Consider the following 21,247-nt stretch of genomic DNA (forward strand, 5'->3'; position numbering starts at 1 on the left):
TCAACACCCTGTGAAACCGTGTTGGACAGACATTTCATGGAGAACCTTTTACCCAGAGTCCACTATATAGTGGTCTATTCATATGCGAAACTTCAAGCAGCACCTCAGTCATGGAACGAAAACCGATGCTTTTCCATCTGCTGCACATGGCCTATGAGACGAGGACAGAATGGGATGAGTTGGCAAACAATATTTGGAGTCGAAAAACGGAGTTAAGATATTCTGCCTTGTATGCGGGCAGAATCTGCAGTTTGAGATGAGGGGCAGGATGGAGGGATGGTATACACTAGAGAGATAATATTGTCGCGTCCCGGGGGTTAGGAACCCAAGAGGACGAATGGTCGAACTGAGCTTAAACTCCGAGGTGTATTTCGAACCTTGGCAGGGTTATCTTTCTGCGCGCCTGGAAGGCTCGAGGCCTTATCTGATCGGAAACACACAGGGGTCATCCGATCCTCACAGACACAGAAACGAATATACAGGCACAACAAAGAAATGCAATAAATAATGGGTTTAATGAAGATATATGCAAGAGTAATAAAAACGAAATAAATGGTGAGGTAAAACTAAATTCTAACTGAGGGATCGTCCACACGGACGCATATACAGACAATGGAATACAACAACAACAACAACAACAACAACAACAACAACAGGCATTTTAAGGCCATTTTCCCTGCTAGAGCATGGGGGGGTTAGCCTTGCGAATTGGATCTTCCATGACACTTCCATGACTGACTGACACATGAGCACTGACACATGATCTTCCATGACTTCCATGTTGCCCCCATGACAATCTCCTCCATTTTGCCCTATTTTCTGCATCTCCCCTTGTTAAGCCCCTTGCCCGCATTTCTTCTTCCACCATCTTTAGCCAAGTCGTTCTCGGTCTTCCCCGTCCTCTACGTCCTTCTACATTCATTTTCATCATTCTTCTCAACCAGTCACTTTCATCCTTCCTCAACACATGACCAAACCATCTCAACCTGTTTCTCTTCACAGCATCCATCACATACGGGAATCATCCATCACAGCATTCATTTTACACAGACAGGGGAATGATAAAAGGAAAAGAAAATGGGGTTGGTCGTGCAGCCACTTAGCTCTGATCGCAACGCAGGCTTGGTGGTCGTCACCTTGAACCACCGTGCAGGAAACACACAAATGGCACGGAGTCGCGCTCCTCGACATCCAGAGGAAACATAACGCGGACCCAATCCACCACCGACGTCGATCCCGTGCCTTGTATTTCCAACTGTCCCGAACCGGTTTCTCACCAGCCCTTTCCCAATAGCGCACACGAACCAAAGACCACACGCCGCCGAGCCAACCGCATCCAAGACAACTGAGAGATAGTGAAGCGACCGTCCCACACGTGCGACCCAGATCAAGAGAGCAAGATAAACATGTGACCGTCCACTATCAAAGCCAGGACCAGAAGGGAAATGTGACAGCCTCCAACGAATGTCAGGACCGAGAGAGTCAAAATGGCGAGATGGCGTCCTTTTTACTTCAGCTCTCGAATGTTCCACGATGACGTCACACTCTCAAATCACCGAGCGCTACGTCGGCGGTCATGAGGCGGGATTTACGTGATGATCGGAAAATGTGCTGGGTGTTGGTTGGCCCTGTTGGCGTTGTGAGCAAATGAGTCAATTTGCTCTAGTTGTTGTTTGGCGGCTTTTCAATTGTAACAAAGACGGAGAGAAGATCACAGGGACAAATTACACACTGGAGAATTATCCTTAAGCCCTACCTATTTAGCATAGCTCCACCCCTCGTATGGAGACACATATACGATCTTACCCGGACAGACGGCCGACTTAGGTACAACGAGATGGGTCCTTCCCTGCATACGGAGCATTCTAATCGGCACGATTCTATCTCGACTATGGTATTTCATAGTTTACCTCCCACAAGCGTAACAATATGACAAGGAGCCACCATGACACATTGCACAAATACAAGGGGGGGGGGGGGGGAGGGGTGAGGGATGCAGGTGAAGCTGATGTGAGCTGGAATCGTAGCAAGGAAGGGAGAGCAGGACATGCTGCTCTGGGAGGGGAGGGTCCGCAACCTACCAACCCCCCTACCCCCCATTGTTTTACAATTATAGTCCTACGCTTAATCTTTTTCTCTCCTTTTACCTCCGAAGATAGTTATGTTCTTTACCTTTTTAGCTATTTACGATTATCATGAAAGTTCCACGGAGACGCAAGTAGGCATGTTTGTATGGTATCTTTTTTTGACAAACATACACTGCAATCTTACCAATCATATTTGTTTGTGAAGGCAGCGAGCAGCACTGATAAATAAATTGAGCAAGAAAAAGAAAGCACATTAATTCAGCATTCAACAAGATAAAGAAGCCGAATCAGACAGGTATGAGAATAGGAAGCATACCTTCTTGTTTTTGTAAAAATAATCCTGCTAGTACACAGCGTGCAGACTCGATTGTTCGTTTAGTGTCCGTCGATCGGATGCTGCAAACAAAACAAACACTATAAGGCACACAAAACGATGCAACATGACTGCCTTCAAAATATGTGGCAAAATCACTGCAATACAACATATTGTTACATTTATGGGGGTAGGCAATGAAATACCTTAGTTCAGTTAGATTGTATAGGGAGGGTAGTGTGCTCCGATTGTCGCAAAGAAGAAGAAACCTACCTATAACTAAGTCAGGCCTGGATGTCGTGTAAGTGTCTATTTGTCTCCATGTGAGGGGTGGAGCTATGCTAATTAGTTTGGGTATAAGAGTAAATTCCCTGTATGTAAATTGCCTCTGTGGTTTTCCTTTTGTTCTTATAAAACACACACCACAGCCATGCAATCAGGACCTGAAATAAACCACACAATCGCCGACCGGATCTGGACATTCTACCACTGACGCCACCCAGCCGAGTCATCTCAAGGGGCGTGTAGAAGGCCGCGAGGCCCCGCCCTGAGAGGAACGATTGGTTATGGCCATAGACTGATGTGACGGCTCTCGGTGATTGGAGCGTGAGTGACGTCAGAAAGAACATTCTAGCGCCAGGGACAAAATAACACATCCCGCCATTTTCGCTCTCTCTTGCGCTGGGTTTGATTGCGAGCGGACGCACTCTTGGTCCTCGCTTCCATCGCATGCAGTCACACTTCTCTCTCTGTTCCGGGCTACGCAAAAGGTGGATGCAATTTCCTCTCCTTGGTGCTGGCTTTGTGACGGCTGTGCTTGGTGCGAGGAACATCATGTGAACATGTGAGCATGAAAGGAACATTGGGGCTCGGTGCAGCCGAGCGGGAAGGACGAGGGAGGAGCTCGGGCCTGTTCGCGTCACGTCGGCGGCTGGGGGTGAACACGACTTTGCACCAACATGTGTTTTCCCACGCAGGGACCTTTGATGACCCCGGACGATCAAGATCAAGGAGACCAGAGTACCAGCTAACATTACACACATTTTACTTTCATTTATTTCTCCCTGTGTCTGTATAGGGTGTTGCAAAATAAATGATACTTCCCCCCACCAGATTGTATTGACCACATGTTGCAAAATAATATGATAAATTTTCCCCCCAGATTGTATTGACCACATGTCCGTGATTTTTGAATTCAAATTTTGCGTGTCATCATGACGTGTCGCGCACGTTGCCTGTGTGTTGTCTTCGTCATATTTGCGACTAATGTTCGTGTCTTTGCTGAAATCTTTTAAAAGTCGACTTTAAATGGTTTCTGAAGCTAATGGTGGACATATTGATGCGTATTAAATGTGAGTTTTTAATTTTTGAATGGAATAAAGCCTTTGGTTAGATTTTCATCCGATTGAAACTTCATTTCATCTTTGGGGGAAAAGTATCATTTATTTTGCAACACCCCTTATTTGAGTCCATAGGGGGGCACCTCAATTAGGAATGAGTTTTACCGCACATTCTTTGTTATCCTGGGATTAATTTTATTAAACCAGTATTTGTTGCATTTTAATTGTTGTATTGCTGATTGTCCTGTCTTGTACGTTTAATTGTTGTGGGGATCAGATAACCCTCGTGCCGCGTCCGTCCGTGCAGGTATGCCTTGTTACCCTCCACCCTCGCGCGTGTAAAAGGAACCGCCATAGTATGGGTACGCCTCGGAGTTAAAGCCCAGTCGGCCATCCGTCACCCTGCGGTCTTCACTATAGGGTAGACACGTGACAATACTTTATGAAGAGTACAATCTGTATCCAGTAGAGAATACTGGGGATCTCACATAGCTTTTCCTGCAGTGGAAACTCTAGCAAGAATATTTAAGACATCGCCATCATCATCGCCACGCTCTCTCGGCGCACAGTGTAAATTTTGTGACAGGCAAGAAGCCAAGGAATCAATTGGGCAGGATCAAATTGATGCATGCCTATATGCAGCGAGAGTGACCAGGCGAACTTTGCCACATCCCCCACCTGAATTGGGCGATGTGAATTGATGAGAGCGGTAAAGGGAGGATCCTGTTTTGGGCCCCCTTTTTCATTGGCTGGAGGACAAAAGACCTTCTTGGGAAGCAATTGCTCCACACGGGGCACAGGTAAAGGCCTATTGGGCACAATGGCAGATGTTGGGTTTGAAGGATGGCCATTTGTATAGGAAATGGGTCACACCAACATGCGATGTAACTTCCTGGTTGATCGTTGTACCGGATAAATTGAAGGAAGTAGTTATGGGGCACGTAGATGGGACTAGGACAATGGGACATTTGGGCGTGGCCAAAACTTTGGCAAAATTGCGGCAGAGGTTCGACTGGGTGAATTCGGGAAGGGACATTCAAGATTGGTTGAGATCCTGCAAACTCTGCCACGATAAGAAGGGACCCCCACGTGCGCAAGGCCCCGCTCCAGGTGTACAACATGAGAGCGCCGCTTGAGCGGGTGGCAGTAGATGTGGTAGGGCCCCTGCCAGCCATCCGCCGAGGTAACCGGTACATCATGGTGGCAATGGACTACTTCAAAAAGTGGCCAGAAGCCTACCCATTGTCCAACCAGGAAGCCCGGCTGATAGCTCAAGTTCAAGGATTCTTCTCTCGGTTTGGTGTACCAAAGGAGCTGCACACTGACCAGGGCTGGAACTTTGAATCCGAGCTCCTGCGGTCGGTGTGCGAGCTCCTCCAAATTAACAAGACCCAGACGACCCCTCTTGGTCCCCAACCGGATGAGATGGTGGAGAGGTTTAACCGAACATTGTTCACCCAATTGGCCCTCTTCACCTCCGAGCACCAGCAGGATTGGGACGAGCATCTTCTGTTTGTGTTGATGGCATACCGGACCGCACAGCATGCGACCACTCGGTGCACCCCAGCCTTGTTGATGTTCGGTCGGGAAATGCAAGTCCCCACAGATTTGTTGATGGGACCGTCACCAGAGGAACCGGGTGCTGCATCTGTGGAAAGTTATGCAACCAATTTGAAAAAGAGCATAGAAAAGGCTCACGGGTTTGCGAGGAAGCAAATTGACCTGGCTTCCTCACATATGAAAAATCAAACGGACTCAAATGCAATACCCTCTCCTCTGGCGAGGGTAATTACGGTATGACTCTCAGGCACACGCACCTCGTTTCCTCCCAGGAGACCTTATTTGGCTCTACTGGCCCCAGAGGAGGAAGGGTGTGTGTCCAAAACTCACCTCGCCCTGGAAGGGCCCCGGGGTGGTGCTTTGGCAGGTGACTGATGTGGTTTTCAAAATTCAGATGGGCCCGCATGCCCTTCCACAGATAGTCCACAGGGATCGATTGAGCCCCTACCTGGGTCAGGAGGCTCCTGGGTAGATTGGAATGGTGCGGGGAAAACTTGGTGTGGTGGATGCCCCTCTTGGACCCGACCAACCTACAACTACGTGCACGTAAAGGTAAGGCCTTGATGTTTACTGTCCCGGGGTTTCGGTACTTGCTCAGAAATTGGGACATGAGTAATTTGGTATGTGGGCGGGTGAGAGTGATGACATGGTCAGTGGTTGGATCGCAGTGTGTGCCATAAAGTGTCTTGTGGGTGATGTTTGTTTATGTGTGGAGGTTTTGTGTTTTTGTGTGGTCGTAAGGATGGAAAGTGAATTGTGGTTGAAGAGTGAATGTGAATGTGAAATTCACATGTACGCAGGCCATGGCAGTATACCAACGAATACCATCTTTATGGTATGACAGTTTGAGAATTGAATGGCAGTGGGGGAGTAAATGTCATTGTGGATTTTGTGGGTGGGGCAGGTGTGTGTGTCCGCAGGAATGGATCAAGCTCTGGAGGAGCGATGACTGTGGCCCCCCCCGAGGTTATTTTGTTTTCCCTGGCAGCCAGCGGTATCTGGAAATGGGAAACCCATTGGCAGGGGGTCTGGTTGGGCACCTTGAGGTATGGAGACCCCTGGCGACCCTGAGGTTATGAGAGCCTGAGGCCGAAGGAGCCTGGTGCAGAGACCTTCCCCGGCGGGACGACAGCTAAGGAGCTGTTTGGCTGTCACGTGGCCGAGAATTGAGGGAGGGGGGGGGGGGGGATGGGGGTGAAGAAGTCGCAAGTTAGGCACTTGCTTTTGGGACTGTGGACACCACAGCCTGAAGCGGCCCACCATCTTGCTTGTACGGTAGCTCCCCGCTGCCTAATTGAGGATCACATGCTGTGTTACGTTTGTGGGGGTAGGTAATGAAATACCTTAGTCCAGGTATAATTGTATAGATTAGCGTGCTCCGTATGCCGTGTAGACACCTAGATGGAACCAAGTATGCCCAAATGTCGTGTAAGTGTATTTGTCTCCATGCGAGGGGTGGAGCTATGCTAATTAGTTAGAGTATAAGGGTAGATTCCCTGTGTGTAGTCACTTATGTATTTTTCCCTTTGTTCCTTATGATACACCACCAGCCATGCGATCAGCGCCTACAATTAAATAAAGCGATCGCCGACAGGATCCGAACACTACCACTGATGCCACCCAGCCGAGTCATCTCAAGGGGCGTCAAGAAGGGCCGTGGGGCCCTGCCCCGAAAGGAATGATTGGTCATGGCCATGAACTGAAGCGATGGCGCTTGGTGATTGGAGCGCGGGTGACGTCAGAGAGAACATTCGAGCACGGGAGCAAAAAGGTGAAGCGACCGCCATCTTGCACTCTTTGTGTCCTGGTCTGATCACAGGCGGTCGCATTTTGTGCTCTTTCTCTGTGCTGGGCTTTAACACGAGCAGTTTCACTTTCGCTCTCCCTGTTCCGGTGTTTGTGGAAGGCGGATGCATTTTCTCTCTCCCTCGTGCTGCCTTTGATGCAAGCGGTCACGCCATTGTCTCTCTCTCCTTGGACCGGCTGGCAACGGGCGCGGCATCCTGAACATTCCCGCGCAAGGCCTCGGGGACCCATTCGACGACCGCCCAGATAACTTGGTCGTGTGAGAGATACCACAGCTGAGTACCAGCCAACACTACACACCACATTTTTACTTTCATTTATTTCTCCCTGTGTTGTGTAATTGTGTCTGAGTGGGGGCACCCCAATTAGGAATCATAGATTTTACGTCAACATTCTTTTTATCGAATTGCATTTATTTTTGTTAAACCATTATTTGCCAAGCTCTTGTCCTGTACGTTTATTTGTTTGTGGTTCAGAAAACCCTCGTCGCGTCCGTCTGTACAGGTAAGGACCTCGCTGCCCTCCACTACCCCTGCGCATGTCACTACCACCATAACTGGGTATATGCCTCAGAGGTAAAGCTCAGTCGGCCATCCGTCACCCTGCGGTCTTCACTACAGGGTAGACACGCGACAATACTTTATGAAGAGTACAATCTGTATCCAGTAGAGAATACTGGGGATCTCACATAGCTTTTCCTGCAGTGGAAACTCTAGCAAGAATATTTAAGCCATCGCCTTTTATATCTGGAGGGTCCAAGAAAGTACTTTTCTTGGCAAACATAGGCGCAATACGCCTGGCACACACCTGGTAGAATAAACAGTATACTGCACTAACTAAAGGTATTTTAAACCAATTTCAATGCTTGCTCGAAGACAGGGCAGCATGTGGAATCATACTAACATAATAATAAGACTTTAAACAAACAAAAAAATACCTATTTCAGGGGGTTATACACCCCCCACTCCCCTTCCACCCTGTGTACCTCCTCAGACACCAATTTTTCCAATGCCTTGAACAAACATTGGTACATCACGGATGATGAAGGTTGTGGTGAAGTTTCATCGAAATTGTGTGTGTAGGTTCTGAGAAAAAAAGCAAATACCTATTTTTGGGGGCAAGCCCTCCATAGACCACCTTAGACCCCGACTTTTTAAATGCCAGGAACAAGCGTTGGTGCATCACGGGTGATGAAGGTTGTGGTTAAGTTTCATTGGAATTGCGTGTGTTGTTTTTGAGAAGAAAGCAAACACCGATTTTGGGGGGGCAACTCCCCCATAGACACCCAAAGGGGCAGATTTTTTTTAATGCCGTGAAAAAACTTTGGTACATCACGGGTGATGAAGGTTGTGGTAAAGGCTCATCGAAATAGTGTGTTTAGTTTCAGAGGAAAAAGCAAATTCCTATTTTTTTTTGGGGGGGGGGGGGGGGGGGGAGGTCAAATCTGGATCCACTTTGACCCCTGGTAGACCCCCTTAGACCCCGATTTTTTAAATGTCGTGAACACACTTTAGTCACAACACAACAAATATCATTTGTGCCAAATTTGGTCGCAATCCCATCAGCGGTTTCGGAGAAGTTGCTTGTGTTTACGGACTGACGGGCGGACGACGCGCCATCGCGTAAGCTCCCCTGAACTTCGTTCCAGGTGAGCTAAAAATGAAACAAACAGATCCCAAAATTAAGGACCACCTTAGACATCACGCACTATATTTCCTGCGATTTAAATGATGGGGATAGTAGTGGCCGTTGATGGATGTACAAGTCTCGCAGATGCAGGCCAAGATGGTAAGCTTGCTCCATTCCTATTCTGGTGAGCTCGCCACGTGGAACACCATTCTGGATTGAAAAAAGCCCAAAGAAAATGTGTATAACCACTGTTACAAAAACATTTTACAAATTCATTTTTGGGGAGTATCACGTAATAATGTAAGCAACCATTATTATCCCATGGTGAGATACAGTACCAGCAATAAGTTACACTGCAAACCTCAGCAATATGTTCAATCTACTGCTTCAACTTGGTTCAAAATCTCAGAGGAAGCAACATCCAATCAACACCAAAGGGCACAATACTTTTTTCAAACTGCAATCTCTTACATTTTTTCTCACTTTAGACATACATTCTTAGTATACTTAGCCGGCTGGCGTGATGGCCTAGAGGTACGCACACTCGCCTTTGGGCTGTCCAGCCTGGGTTTGAATCTCGGCCGAGCTATAAATTGTCATCGCAGGCGATTCATCAATGTGTGTGCCCCCCTCAGATGGACGTTAAACTGGGCTGTCTGCCGCCATTAGTTGGTGGACGTTAAAGATCCCACGATGTCCTTCGCGAAGAGTAGGCGAGCTATCGAAGGCACCATAAACAAATTCCTAATTCCTGCCCTAACCTGCAGAGGGTGTTGCATCAGTGACACAGCCGGTCCCTCAGCAAATGATGGTACCCTGCAGCCTTAGGCTGCATACAAAAGATTAAGTCTACTTCGTATAACAATTGAAAGGGAAGAGAAGACTAAGCTAAGCTTAGACTAAGATAGACTGCAATTAGACTAAGAAGACTAAGATAATGCATCAATATATTCCAAATTCATACACCATGTTACGCATGAAAATGGAAAGAGACATCTATTGCACAAAGAACATTAACACAAGAAGCTTCAGCAAATCTATAGCTTATGGCCAGTGCTGGTCGAAGCCTTCTGAGATTGTATCAGTGTTCGCTCCGAGTCATAAAAAGGCAAGGCGCAAAAATGAGAAAAGGACAGCTGAGTTGAAAACGAACCATCAAATAGCAAAACAGCATGTTATCAACAAAACACTTAGTCCATATCCTGACATTTAAAAAAAGTCTATGTGCCATTAATGACACGTTGGTTGCACCTTAAATGGCACTCAAACAGATTTTGGTTAGGTGGTTCGATTAAATTAAATTTAAAATGTTAATCAACAACAGTATTCACAATGTATGCACAGCAGAACACAAGGGTAGTCCGAATTTTATTAGTCCCCTACCGGTGTACACCAGAGGGGACTATAGGTTTGCACTCCGTCCCTCCGTCTGTCAGTCCGTCCGTCACGTAAAGAACAGTTTTCCGGATTTCTTTTCTAAACTCTTAATGCTAATGATTTCAAACTTGGTACATGGTTTCCTCATGATAAGTTACAGATCAAGTTCGAACTTCACGACGTTCCGATCATTTTTGACAAAGTTATGGCACTTTGAACTTTGGGAATTTCCCCAAAAGTTTTCCGGACTATAATTTGGAGTGCGGTAAGTCAAAGCTGTTAATATTCCTTGTTTTAACTCCAATTTACATTCTGTTTCCACTTTTAGTGAGAAGTAGGGGTCTGTGCAACCATTCATAAACTTTATTTGGTGCAAATTGGATAATTTTTAGCCGAGTTACCTCAGACTGTGAGTTGGTAATGATATAATTCACACATGGTGCAATACGTGCAGGCTGCTCCACGGAAAGACCTTGCGGGCTTATTTTAACTCCGATTTACATTCTTTTTCCCCTTTTAGTGAGACGTAGGGGTCTGTGCAACCATTCATGAACTTTATTTGGTGCAAATCGGATAATTTTTAGCCGAGTTACCTCAGACTGTGAGTTGGTAATTATATAATTCACACAGTGCAATACACAAGACTGCCGGTAGGGGACATGTACTGCAGCGCAATATTCAGAATGCTTGTTTTTACTGTACTGGTACCTCATCACGTTTGGCCATTTCAGAACGTGTCTGAAAATCGAAACAAGTGTGGGAATTAAAACACTCTGGAACAATGCACTGGAGATTGATAGCGACAAAGTGACAAAACAAGAAAAATTGCTATTTTGATAAACAAAGCAAACCTTGACTTGATCTTGGTTTAACCTAATAACACGAGCCACGAGCTATGGAAATAAATGGTTTAAGCTTTATGAAAAACATACAACGATTCATTTTGATTCTTCTTCAACATGCCAGCGTGAACATTTTGGCTTTTGATCAATGAACATGACCAATGACATCCTCTTGCAGCAGCAACTTTTGGCATGAATCATGGAGATTCTTCATCAACCCATCGGTGGTCTGACTGCAAAAACGATGACACATCCTTGAAATTATCTCCTCCAGCTTGACGGATTAATCCTCAAATGTCACAACAGTAGATCAAGACTATTTGGCCATCAACCAGTGATTGTGACCCACATCTTGCCTAATACAATTTCATCATCAGCTTAAGATCACACAACCAGCACTTGGGAAACACTGAAGGAATCGTACACTATAACTGACTGTGGCGATGTGACCAATCCACCTGAGTGTTGCACTGCCACATGCAATTTCTTCCTGTATCTCACCTGTGGCTCCGTGGCACGATCAACTTGTAATTTTCACATTGTGGCATCAGCCTTTGAGGAAGCAATCGCTTTTTAGAGCAGCTTTTTGTGGAACACATGTTTAACTACTGTACGTCCATTTTTAACGACACCACTTGACACTGGATATATTGCCAAATCGATGGCTGATGTAAGAGGGACATATCCATGGCTGACTGTTACCCAACTCATAAGATTCTTTCAATGTCATTTGCATGACATACTTATGTCATGCTGCTGTGTCCAGCTTTCCTTTGATCATTTTCTCTGTTTACCCTGTTTACATGGTTCTGCATTTGAATGCTTCCTTTTTACCTCCATCATTTTTCATACAACCTGCCAACAGGGAACTGTACATGCTCACCAATATATGTTGTATTTTTAGGTCATTTCTATCTCGATACTCGAAGAGATGAACTTATAAAATGGACCATGATGTCCACCAGCAAGTCCAATCGATCATCCGTTACCTTTTTGCTATTTTTGACGCACGAATACAAGACAGTAGCTCGCACAATGGCCCAGGCTTTGATTTTTCGATTTCGGATCATGGGAGCACCTGGAAGGGGGTGGGGGGAAGAGGGGTTGCTCTTCCATGAGCTTTCACAATGCAACAAATAAATTAATATATACAGACCGGAAGCAGAGTTGCAACGTCGGTGCTAGCAGAACGTGGGACACCATGCTCATCCATTGTAACATAATCAAACAAAGTATAACTTGGTGTCTGCAGAAGATCCGAGTTCCATTGCACCTGAAAAACATGGTTATTGAAAGTGAAAATGAAAAAAATATGGGCAGGAGGTAGCCTATATAGGGCAGTAGGTAGCATATATATGGTAGTAGGTAGCCTATATAGGGCAGTAGGTAGCATATATATGGTAGTAGGTAGCCTATATAGGGCAGGAGGTCGCCTATATATGGCAGTAGGTAGCGTATATATGGTAGTAGGTAGCCTATATAGGGCAGGATGTAGCCTATATATGGCAGTAGGTAGCATATATATGGCAGTAGGTAGCCTATCTAGGGCATGAGGTAGCCTATCTCTATATATAAAGGAGGAGTGTCTGTGTGTGTGTCTGTCTGTCTGGATGTCCGCTTATAACTCAAGAACTACACATCGGAGAAAAGTTTTAGACAGATTCGGAATCAGCATAAAATTCCGGTGGTTATAGGCTACTTTTTATTTTAATATCAATGGTTTAAAAAACCGGGCCAGCTGCAATTCCATGGTGTAGTTTGTGGCGGCGCTATTGCCCCTTTCCGATCCCATGACGCATTGCGGTTCCGATTCGCAATAAGGTCTATGCGCTATCACCGACACTTTTCCACCTTTTCCATACCTTTTACTCAGATTTACCTTATCGTCCATCGTAACCACATTACGCTTGGAAACACTAGCATTATCCTTCTTCGGACCCATGGCTAACACAGACACAGTAAAGGAATACTGTACGTCGCCTGTTTTGAATGAGAATCAGCGGTTGCGCGTACGTACAGTATACTGTACGTACATATTTATATATTTTTAATGTGCTTTTTATCTAATTTTAAATTGTTTTTTAGCTTCTTTTATTGTTAATTTATGTACTATTTTATTTATTTTAAATATATTTTTAAGGAAAACAAATGTTTTCACGTCCGTAGGAGTGACGTAATGTCGCACATAATGACGTTCGCTGCCCGGTCATGAAAGAAATTATGATTCTCTTGCCAAAGTGACAGATGAAGATCAGGCAGTAAACCGCCCAACTGAGTTTCTCAACAGTCGTCAGCCTCAAGGACTCCCAACACACAGGTTGATTCTCAAGGTGGGAGCACCAATCATGCTTCTAAGGAATCCTGATCCACCAAAGCTGTGTAATGGAACACGATTGACAATCCAGCAAATGATGCCGCGTGTTCTAGAGGCAACCATCCTCTCAGGACAATACAGAGGAGAGAAAGTATTCATTCCAAGGATACCACTTATTCCACCTGACCTTCCATTCTCCTTCAAGAGGATTCAGTTCCCCATCAGGCTATGTTTTGCTATGTCCATCAACAGGGCGCAGGGGCAATCAATGAAGGTTGTAGGCCTGAACTGCACAGAACAAGTGTTTGCCCATGGCCAGCTGAACGTGGGCTGCTCGAGGGTTGGAAAACCAAGCAATCTTTATGTCTTGGCACCAAGTAAGAAAACCAGAAATGTTGTATACCCAGAGGTTTTGAGAAATTGAAAATTGAAAAAACGTCATGGAGGAAATGTACTGTGATATTGCTCTAAAATATACATGTTCTTTTCGTCATATATTTGTCTTATTCTTATTCAACACGGGGGAAGCCGGGTACCCCAGCTAGTATATATATATAGCAGGAGGTAGCCGATATACTATATAGGGCAGGAGGTAGCCTATATAGCGCAGGAGGTAGCCAATATACTATATATTGCAGGAGGTAGCCGATATACTGTATAGGGCAGGAGGTAGCCGATATAGGGCAGGAGGTAGCCAATATACTATATAGGGCAGGAGGTAGCCTATATATATATATATATATATATAGCAGGAGGTAGCCGATATACTATATAGGGCAGGAGGTAGCCTATATATGGCAGTAGGTAGCATGTATATGGTAGTAGGTAGCCTATATATGGCAGGAGGTAGCCTATATATGGCAGTAGGTAGCATATATATGGCAGTAGGTAGCCTATATAGGGCAGGAGGTAGCCTATATAGGGCAGTAGGTCACCAATATAGGGCATTAGGTAGCCTATATATATATATAGCAGGAGGTAGCCGATATACTATATAGGGCAGGAGGTAGCCTATATAGGGCAGGAGGTAGCCAATATACTATATAGGGCAGGAGGTAGCCTATATAGGGCAGTAGGTAGCATATATATATATATATATATATATATATATATATATATATATATATATATTGTTATAGATCGCGGTTAGATGTTATAGACCGAGCGGTGGTGTAAGACCGCGACCTAACAAAACTCACCCGATTCACCCAGAACTTTGGCCGTATCGCACCGTAGCTGCTCAATGAGGGAAAAGACAAAAACGACGCAATGCAAGAGGAAAAGGAATTAAAACGAGAAGACGTACAGACGAGTAATGGGGTTTATTATTTACACACACAAGCAAAAAGGAGCAATCAAGTTTATTTACAACACATAAGACGCAGGTGACACAGTGCAAATACTAGCTTATCTACAGGCTTAACTTATCCCATGACAGAACAAACAAAAGACACTGACTCACGCGGGGAATTGCAGGAATCGCAGGATGTGGATGGCTGGAGGGAGAGGGAAGTCCAAGGGGGGTCATGCAGCACGATCGGCGCGTTTAGCAGCCGCCGTTCCTTTTCGGCCCTGCTCCAAACCGCCGCCCAGGCCCCAAGCGGCTGCCGGGTGTCGCTGCTGCTCCCGCCTCCACTTGCCTTGCCAGGCCTTGTCCCACTCGTCTGGTCCAAACCCTCCACTCTTTCTTGGTCCCTCACTCTGACCACCGACTCCTCACCGCAACCAACTCTGTGCAACCAACTCTGACCAACGGTGCAACCAACTCTGACCAACGGTGCAACCAACCCTGACCAACGGTGCAACCAACTCTCTGCGCAACCAACTCTGTGCAACCAACCAACTGTCCAACCACCTCTCCTTTTACTTCCGTGCGCGCCTTTTTATAGCGCCTCCGGCGGTTAAGCCGCCGGCGTTCAGGACACGCCCATCGGGGTGCTCACCTCGGCCCTGGTTGGTCGCGCGACCCTCGGGCTCCGCCCTGGATGACGACGGGCGGGCACGCCCCTCCTCCCCTCTGACGAGGTGGAGACACGCCTTCCTTCCCTGACTCGAGCCTCGTGGTCAATGGCGGTTATTGGAGGGGAGGTAATATTGGCAATCGAGGCTCGGCAATGACGAGAGGGGATGTAATATGGGATGGAGATTTTGGGGATGGGAAGGAAAGGGGATCTATTCTCTTTCACTGGTGCAATGGAGTATTTCAATTAATGGAAGACACAGCCTTACGCTAATACACATAATAAGGATATAACTGTCAAAAGAAAGGATATATCGTGTCCTGCATGTTTGTTTTATGGACTAACTACGGAAACGCCCTTTGACCTTTATACAACCACAAACGGAGGGAGGAGGGGTGATATTTTTACAACAACCTTTTACAACAACATTTTACCACAACAACAAAATAAAAAAAACATTCTCATATCCACAACACTGCACCCTCCTCCCCTTAGGCACGTCCCGGGCCTATTACTTTTACCTTAGTGTGGCACGTAGGTGTAGTTCCCTCTACTTTTAACCTGACCCTGAGTGCGACAGTTTTAAAACATAAATAAATGTGTCCCGCTGCTCCATTGCACCCTGCCTAACAGACTTACGCCCACAGTTAACCGAATTGCGGAATGGTCTTCAAACTATACACTGACGGTGGGAAGCATTATTTACACTGACGCTATTTTTATTTACAAAACTAACCCAGGACCTGTAATTGTTCTTTCTGGGGGGGAGACAGTCTGCTCTGCATCAATGCACCATTAAAGCACCCAAAAACGCACCAAAGCACCCTCAAGCACCAATCGGTGCACAGTCATCACTGTTCATGAATAAAAAATAACCAAACAACCCCTAACCCTGCAGGTGTCTCTTGCTCTTCGGCTCCCTCTGCTGGTTATTATTATTTGTCTTCCAGATGTTGTCATTCTCTTTTGCTTTGCTTACTGGCGGCCTATTTGCAATAAAGTGTGCCCAATGTGTCCTTCTTATTTATTTTATTTATGGCCCACAGGGCCGACTAGTGTGGTTCACCTGTGGGGCATCGGTGCCCTGTGGCCAAGGTCCGCCAGCAAGATTTCGGGCCCTCATGGCCGGTTCCAGCAGAGGGGCCATGCCCCAACCCATGGGGTCTATAAGTGGTGCTCGGCCACAGGCATGTGGTCCATAATGTGGTGCATCGATGCAGACAGCTGGTTCTGGGAATTTCGGGCGCACAATGGCCGACCCACGCACGCTCCCCTCGGCGCCCAACGGCGCACAGGTCATGTGGGAGACAAAAGAAAGACAATTGAGCGAGGGGTAAGGTCACAAGGGTACACATCAATAAGGCAATGCAAGGCGAAATGCGTACGGAGGGCGAAGTGAGAAAGCTCGTCCCTACCGTACGTCACCCCCCTGTTACCTAGCCCACCCTTGCCCTTACCCCATATGTACAAAACCTACACATTACCAATTCGTCACTACTGTCACGTCTTCCCCATATTTCCCCTATACCAAATTCGTCACCACAATCCCTCTACTTCAAAAATTTGCCATCATCAATTCATCATCAATCCTCATAAGGAGGAAGAGATGGAATTACGCACAATGTCACACCCACGTCATGATGCGTCTCACAATCCAAACATTTGCATCATAAAAAATAATCAAAACATGGCATGGTGTGGAGTACCTGTCACCTCAGGTGAGTGGATGCAGATGGTGCGAGGAGATCCTTCATCCTAACTATTTTCTAAATGACTTTAACACACTTTACACTACCCGGGGTCTTTCTCCGGCCAAACCATTGGCCCTCTTACACTATGGGTTCTAAAAACCAATTCCCATTGGCCAAACTGTGGTGCTTTTCAATTTGGGGTCTCACTCCCCCGATTCATCTCCCGGTGCCCTCGCACAATTTCTGGGCTGTGGCGTGTACCTATCCCAGTGGGTCTACCCACCTGCACACCTCCACCACTGCGGTTGCCTCCGAGCTTACCTGCTCCTTACCCTAACCTAACTACCTGGGGAAGGCCCTCTGGCACTCTCCCCACTCGGTGCCCTCTCTGGCACTGGGCTACCCGGGTCCATCCTCCGGATCCTCGGGCCCCATCCACAACTCTACCGGCTCCCAGAGCCCACCTGCGGCCTCACCTGGCCGACATCCTTACAGTGGTGGAGTGCCCAAACCAACTACACACACTAACAGGCTACACGCCCAGCCATTTCCACAACACTAATGCACCCATCCAAACAGCATTCTTCCAACCGCACCACAGATGCCAATATCCAACCACAATTTACCTGTACCCTCTACCTAACTCTTACACTACCCGCCCCGGGTATCCGTGATGGGGGTCCACTCTTCCCCCATTCACACCTTCGCACCATCCACTCCACTCCACAATTTCCACCATACTCACTCCACGACCATCCATTCCAATACTCCAGACCATTTATTCCATACACCTGTCTTTCATTCACCTGTTGTTGCACACCTGTGCAATCCTACCTGGTGCCACCTGCACCCTCCTCCTCTTTCTGGACCAGTTGGTCAACGCAACACACATCACCATCACTCACTCATACACTGCTCCACACACCTGTTCAGTTGCACACCTGTGCAATCACACCTGTTCCATTCTCACCTGTTCAATCCTCACACACACGGCATCATCTCAGCTAACTTCTCCCCTCTGAAACTTGCGCTTCCCAGTCGTCCCTTTAAACTATTGCGCTCCCACGTCATTATCATCCATACTAATCTACCTGCGTCCCCACTACAGGTATCAGTCACTAACTAAACTTAACGTCACCTAATGTCAATCTTCGCTAGATCCCTACACACCATATCCTAACCCACCCGGGCTAGTTTTCCACTGCCATACACCCCCTAAGCTAGTGCTCCTTTGCCCCCACTGTGAGGGATGGTGGATTTGCCATCCCACCACATCGGGGGTCTCTCTATCAATTTGGCACACCAAATTCCAACCAATTCAAAAATTTTCCATTTACTGCCAATTCTACCCACTATTATTAATTTCGTATCAAATCACTACCATCATCATCCGTCTACTTATTACATCCTCTCGGTGCGCCATGACATCATTAAACTCGGCTTCGCAAAGCCGAGCAATGAATTCGGGTGGTTTGGTTGCCTGCAGGTTGAATCCGTCCGGCTTTCGGTTCAAGGGAGGTGGTTTGGTTGGACCGAGATTCCACGCACCATCTCGGCGCGGCACCTTGCGGTCCCGGGCCCGATGGCTCCATCTCCCCCGGTCGGAACCCCGTCCCCACGAGGGGGCACCGTTCCGCTTCCTCCCACTCGCCCTCGAACCGGACCGGTCGCCTCGCCCGACAAAGCCCGGACTCGACCGTGCGGGGCGGGGCCAAGCCCGAATCGGCAACGACGCTTCGAAGAGAAACGACGCAGCTTCGATCGACGCCGGGCCTCGCACCCAACCAAGCACCCCTCGCACCGAGTGCTCGCATCGGCTATCCGTCGCTCTAACCACTAAACCGGTTACCATCGACGCTTCACTTGCATGCTTACAAGCATACGCTACCCCTTTCACCCTCACAAAACCTGGCGTTCCAACGCCGTCCGTACATTCCACCAACGCTCTCTGTTACACACCACACCTCTTGCGCACACTTCGATCCACACCTCTCCTCCGTTACGTCCTCCGTAACACTCACCATGGGCGTGCACTCCGTATTGCTCTCACTCCCTGTGTCACACCCCGTACACACCGACGTGCATTCTCGCTCGCACTCGGTTTCACTCCCACACTTTATAACACACCCACTCGCCGACGCACACTTTTTTCTCCCACGCGTGCCATTTCCACTCACACGGGACCCTTCACCAACGCCCGGGTGCTTCCTCGATCCCAAGCGCGCGAAAATTCTTTTGTCGCTAAACATCCTCCTGCAAAATCTACCCGCACAATATACAGCACGACTCACCTGGGGGATCCTTTTCTCCACGCGAACCTGCAAACTTCCATTCGGGTTAGCGAGTACAGCATCAGGATGTGCATTTAGACTTTGAGCAATTTCCATTCCTTCCTCCGATTGTTGCTCTTTTAACTTTAAGTCCCCGGTCTCTCCAATTTCAACTATACCCATAATTTCTTTGTTCACCTCGACGACCGTTGGCTTTAATAAAATTCCCTCTACCTCATCGGTCGCCGGCTTTTTCAAACCCCGTGTCGCGATTTCTACCCCCGTCATTGTACCCGTGCTTTTCTCCGCTTCGCTCAACCAGCGCTTTTCGACCCGCTTTACCTCGTCGTGCACCCCTGGGACCCTTTCGCCCAACTTGCGGTCTCTGTCCCTCTGCTCCTCCCTTGCCTCTGATATCCGTTTTTCCACTTCACACCTGGATTCCTCCCTCAATTTTTTTAGATCACACCCGGATTCGTCTGACATGGCATCCCTCTTCCAATTATACACTGACTCTTCCATAGAGGCCCTCATTTGTGCCATAAATTGCTCCATGAGGGCCTGCATTTGGGCCATCCCTCCCACTTGTGCAGCGGGTGCGGCCGCCGTAGCAATGTGCGAGGCGCCATTTTGTGCGTCTGATACTCCCTCAACCACACCTTCTTTCCTCTCCTCCACCATTTTTTTTCCTAAGTCCTGGGTCGATTCTACCCCGTCTATCTCTCCCACCGGCATCCCGTCGCCTTGAACAGCCATGGCGCGATTTCAAAATTCGGGTTTTGCTTAAAAAAAACAAAGTTCGGCAGCTCGTAATTTTGACCAAAATTTTTTTTCTAGATGTTTTAAAAATTTGGTTCGGGCCCCGAATCTCACTCCCAGACACCAATTGTTATAGATCGCGGTTAGATGTTATAGACCGAGCGGTGGTGTAAGACCGCGACCTAACAAAACTCACCCGATTCACCCAGAACTTTGGCCGTATCGCACCGTAGCTGCTCAATGAGGGAAAAGACAAAAACGACGCAATGCAAGAGGAAAAGGAATTAAAACGAGAAGACGTACAGACGAGTAATGGGGTTTATTATTTACACACACAAGCAAAAAGGAGCAATCAAGTTTATTTACAACACATAAGACGCAGGTGACACAGTGCAAATACTAGCTTATCTACAGGCTTAACTTATCCCATGACAGAACAAACAAAAGACACTGACTCACGCGGGGAATTGCAGGAATCGCAGGATGTGGATGGCTGGAGGGAGAGGGAAGTCCAAGGGGGGTCATGCAGCACGATCGGCGCGTTTAGCAGCCGCCGTTCCTTTTCGGCCCTGCTCCAAACCGCCGCCCAGGCCCCAAGCGGCTGCCGGGTGTCGCTGCTGCTCCCGCCTCCACTTGCCTTGCCAGGCCTTGTCCCACTCGTCTGGTCCAAACCCTCCACTCTTTCTTGGTCCCTCACTCTGACCACCGACTCCTCACCGCAACCAACTCTGTGCAACCAACTCTGACCAACGGTGCAACCAACTCTGACCAACGGTGCAACCAACCCTGACCAACGGTGCAACCAACGGTGCAACCAACTCTCTGCGCAACCAACTCTGTGCAACCAACCAACTGTCCAACCACCTCTCCTTTTACTTCCGTGCGCGCCTTTTTATAGCGCCTCCGGCGGTTAAGCCGCCGGCGTTCAGGACACGCCCATCGGGGTGCTCACCTCGGCCCTGGTTGGTCGCGCGACCCTCGGGCTCCGCCCTGGATGACGACGGGCGGGCACGCCCCTCCTCCCCTCTGACGAGGTGGAGACACGCCTTCCTTCCCTGACTCGAGCCTCGTGGTCAATGGCGGTTATTGGAGGGGAGGTAATATTGGCAATCGAGGCTCGGCAATGACGAGAGGGGATGTAATATGGGATGGAGATTTTGGGGATGGGAAGGAAAGGGGATCTATTCTCTTTCACTGGTGCAATGGAGTATTTCAATTAATGGAAGACACAGCCTTACGCTAATACACATAATAAGGATATAACTGTCAAAAGAAAGGATATATCGTGTCCTGCATGT

The 21,247-nt window shown here is 47.6% G+C and overlaps 1 protein-coding gene across 17 annotated transcripts in view; it reads right to left on the reverse strand.

Moving 5' to 3' along the window:
• Positions 1 to 21,247, reverse strand: part of ACP6 (acid phosphatase 6, lysophosphatidic) — a 44,808-nt gene that overhangs the window by 20,307 nt on the left and 3,254 nt on the right. For 11 of the 17 annotated variants that reach the window (XM_078774850.1, XM_078774821.1, XM_078774789.1 and 8 more), the window contains 3 exons: positions 12,111 to 12,227; positions 8,815 to 8,945; positions 2,404 to 2,483 (listed from right to left, as the gene is read on the reverse strand). In XM_078774850.1, coding sequence (XP_078630976.1) covers positions 2,404 to 2,483; positions 8,815 to 8,945; positions 12,111 to 12,167 — 268 coding nt within the window. In that variant the 5' untranslated portion in view covers positions 12,168 to 12,227. Of the gene's footprint in view, positions 1 to 2,403; positions 2,484 to 8,814; positions 8,946 to 11,943; positions 12,228 to 21,247 lie in introns of all 17 variants that reach the window. The other 6 variants (XM_078774830.1, XM_078774824.1, XM_068115166.2 and 3 more) reach the window with 1 other exon arrangement.

This window comes from Myxine glutinosa, chromosome 1 (genome assembly GCF_964187855.1).
Source record: "Myxine glutinosa chromosome 1, kmMyxGlut1.1, whole genome shotgun sequence".
Lineage (NCBI taxonomy): Eukaryota > Metazoa > Chordata > Myxini > Myxiniformes > Myxinidae > Myxine > Myxine glutinosa.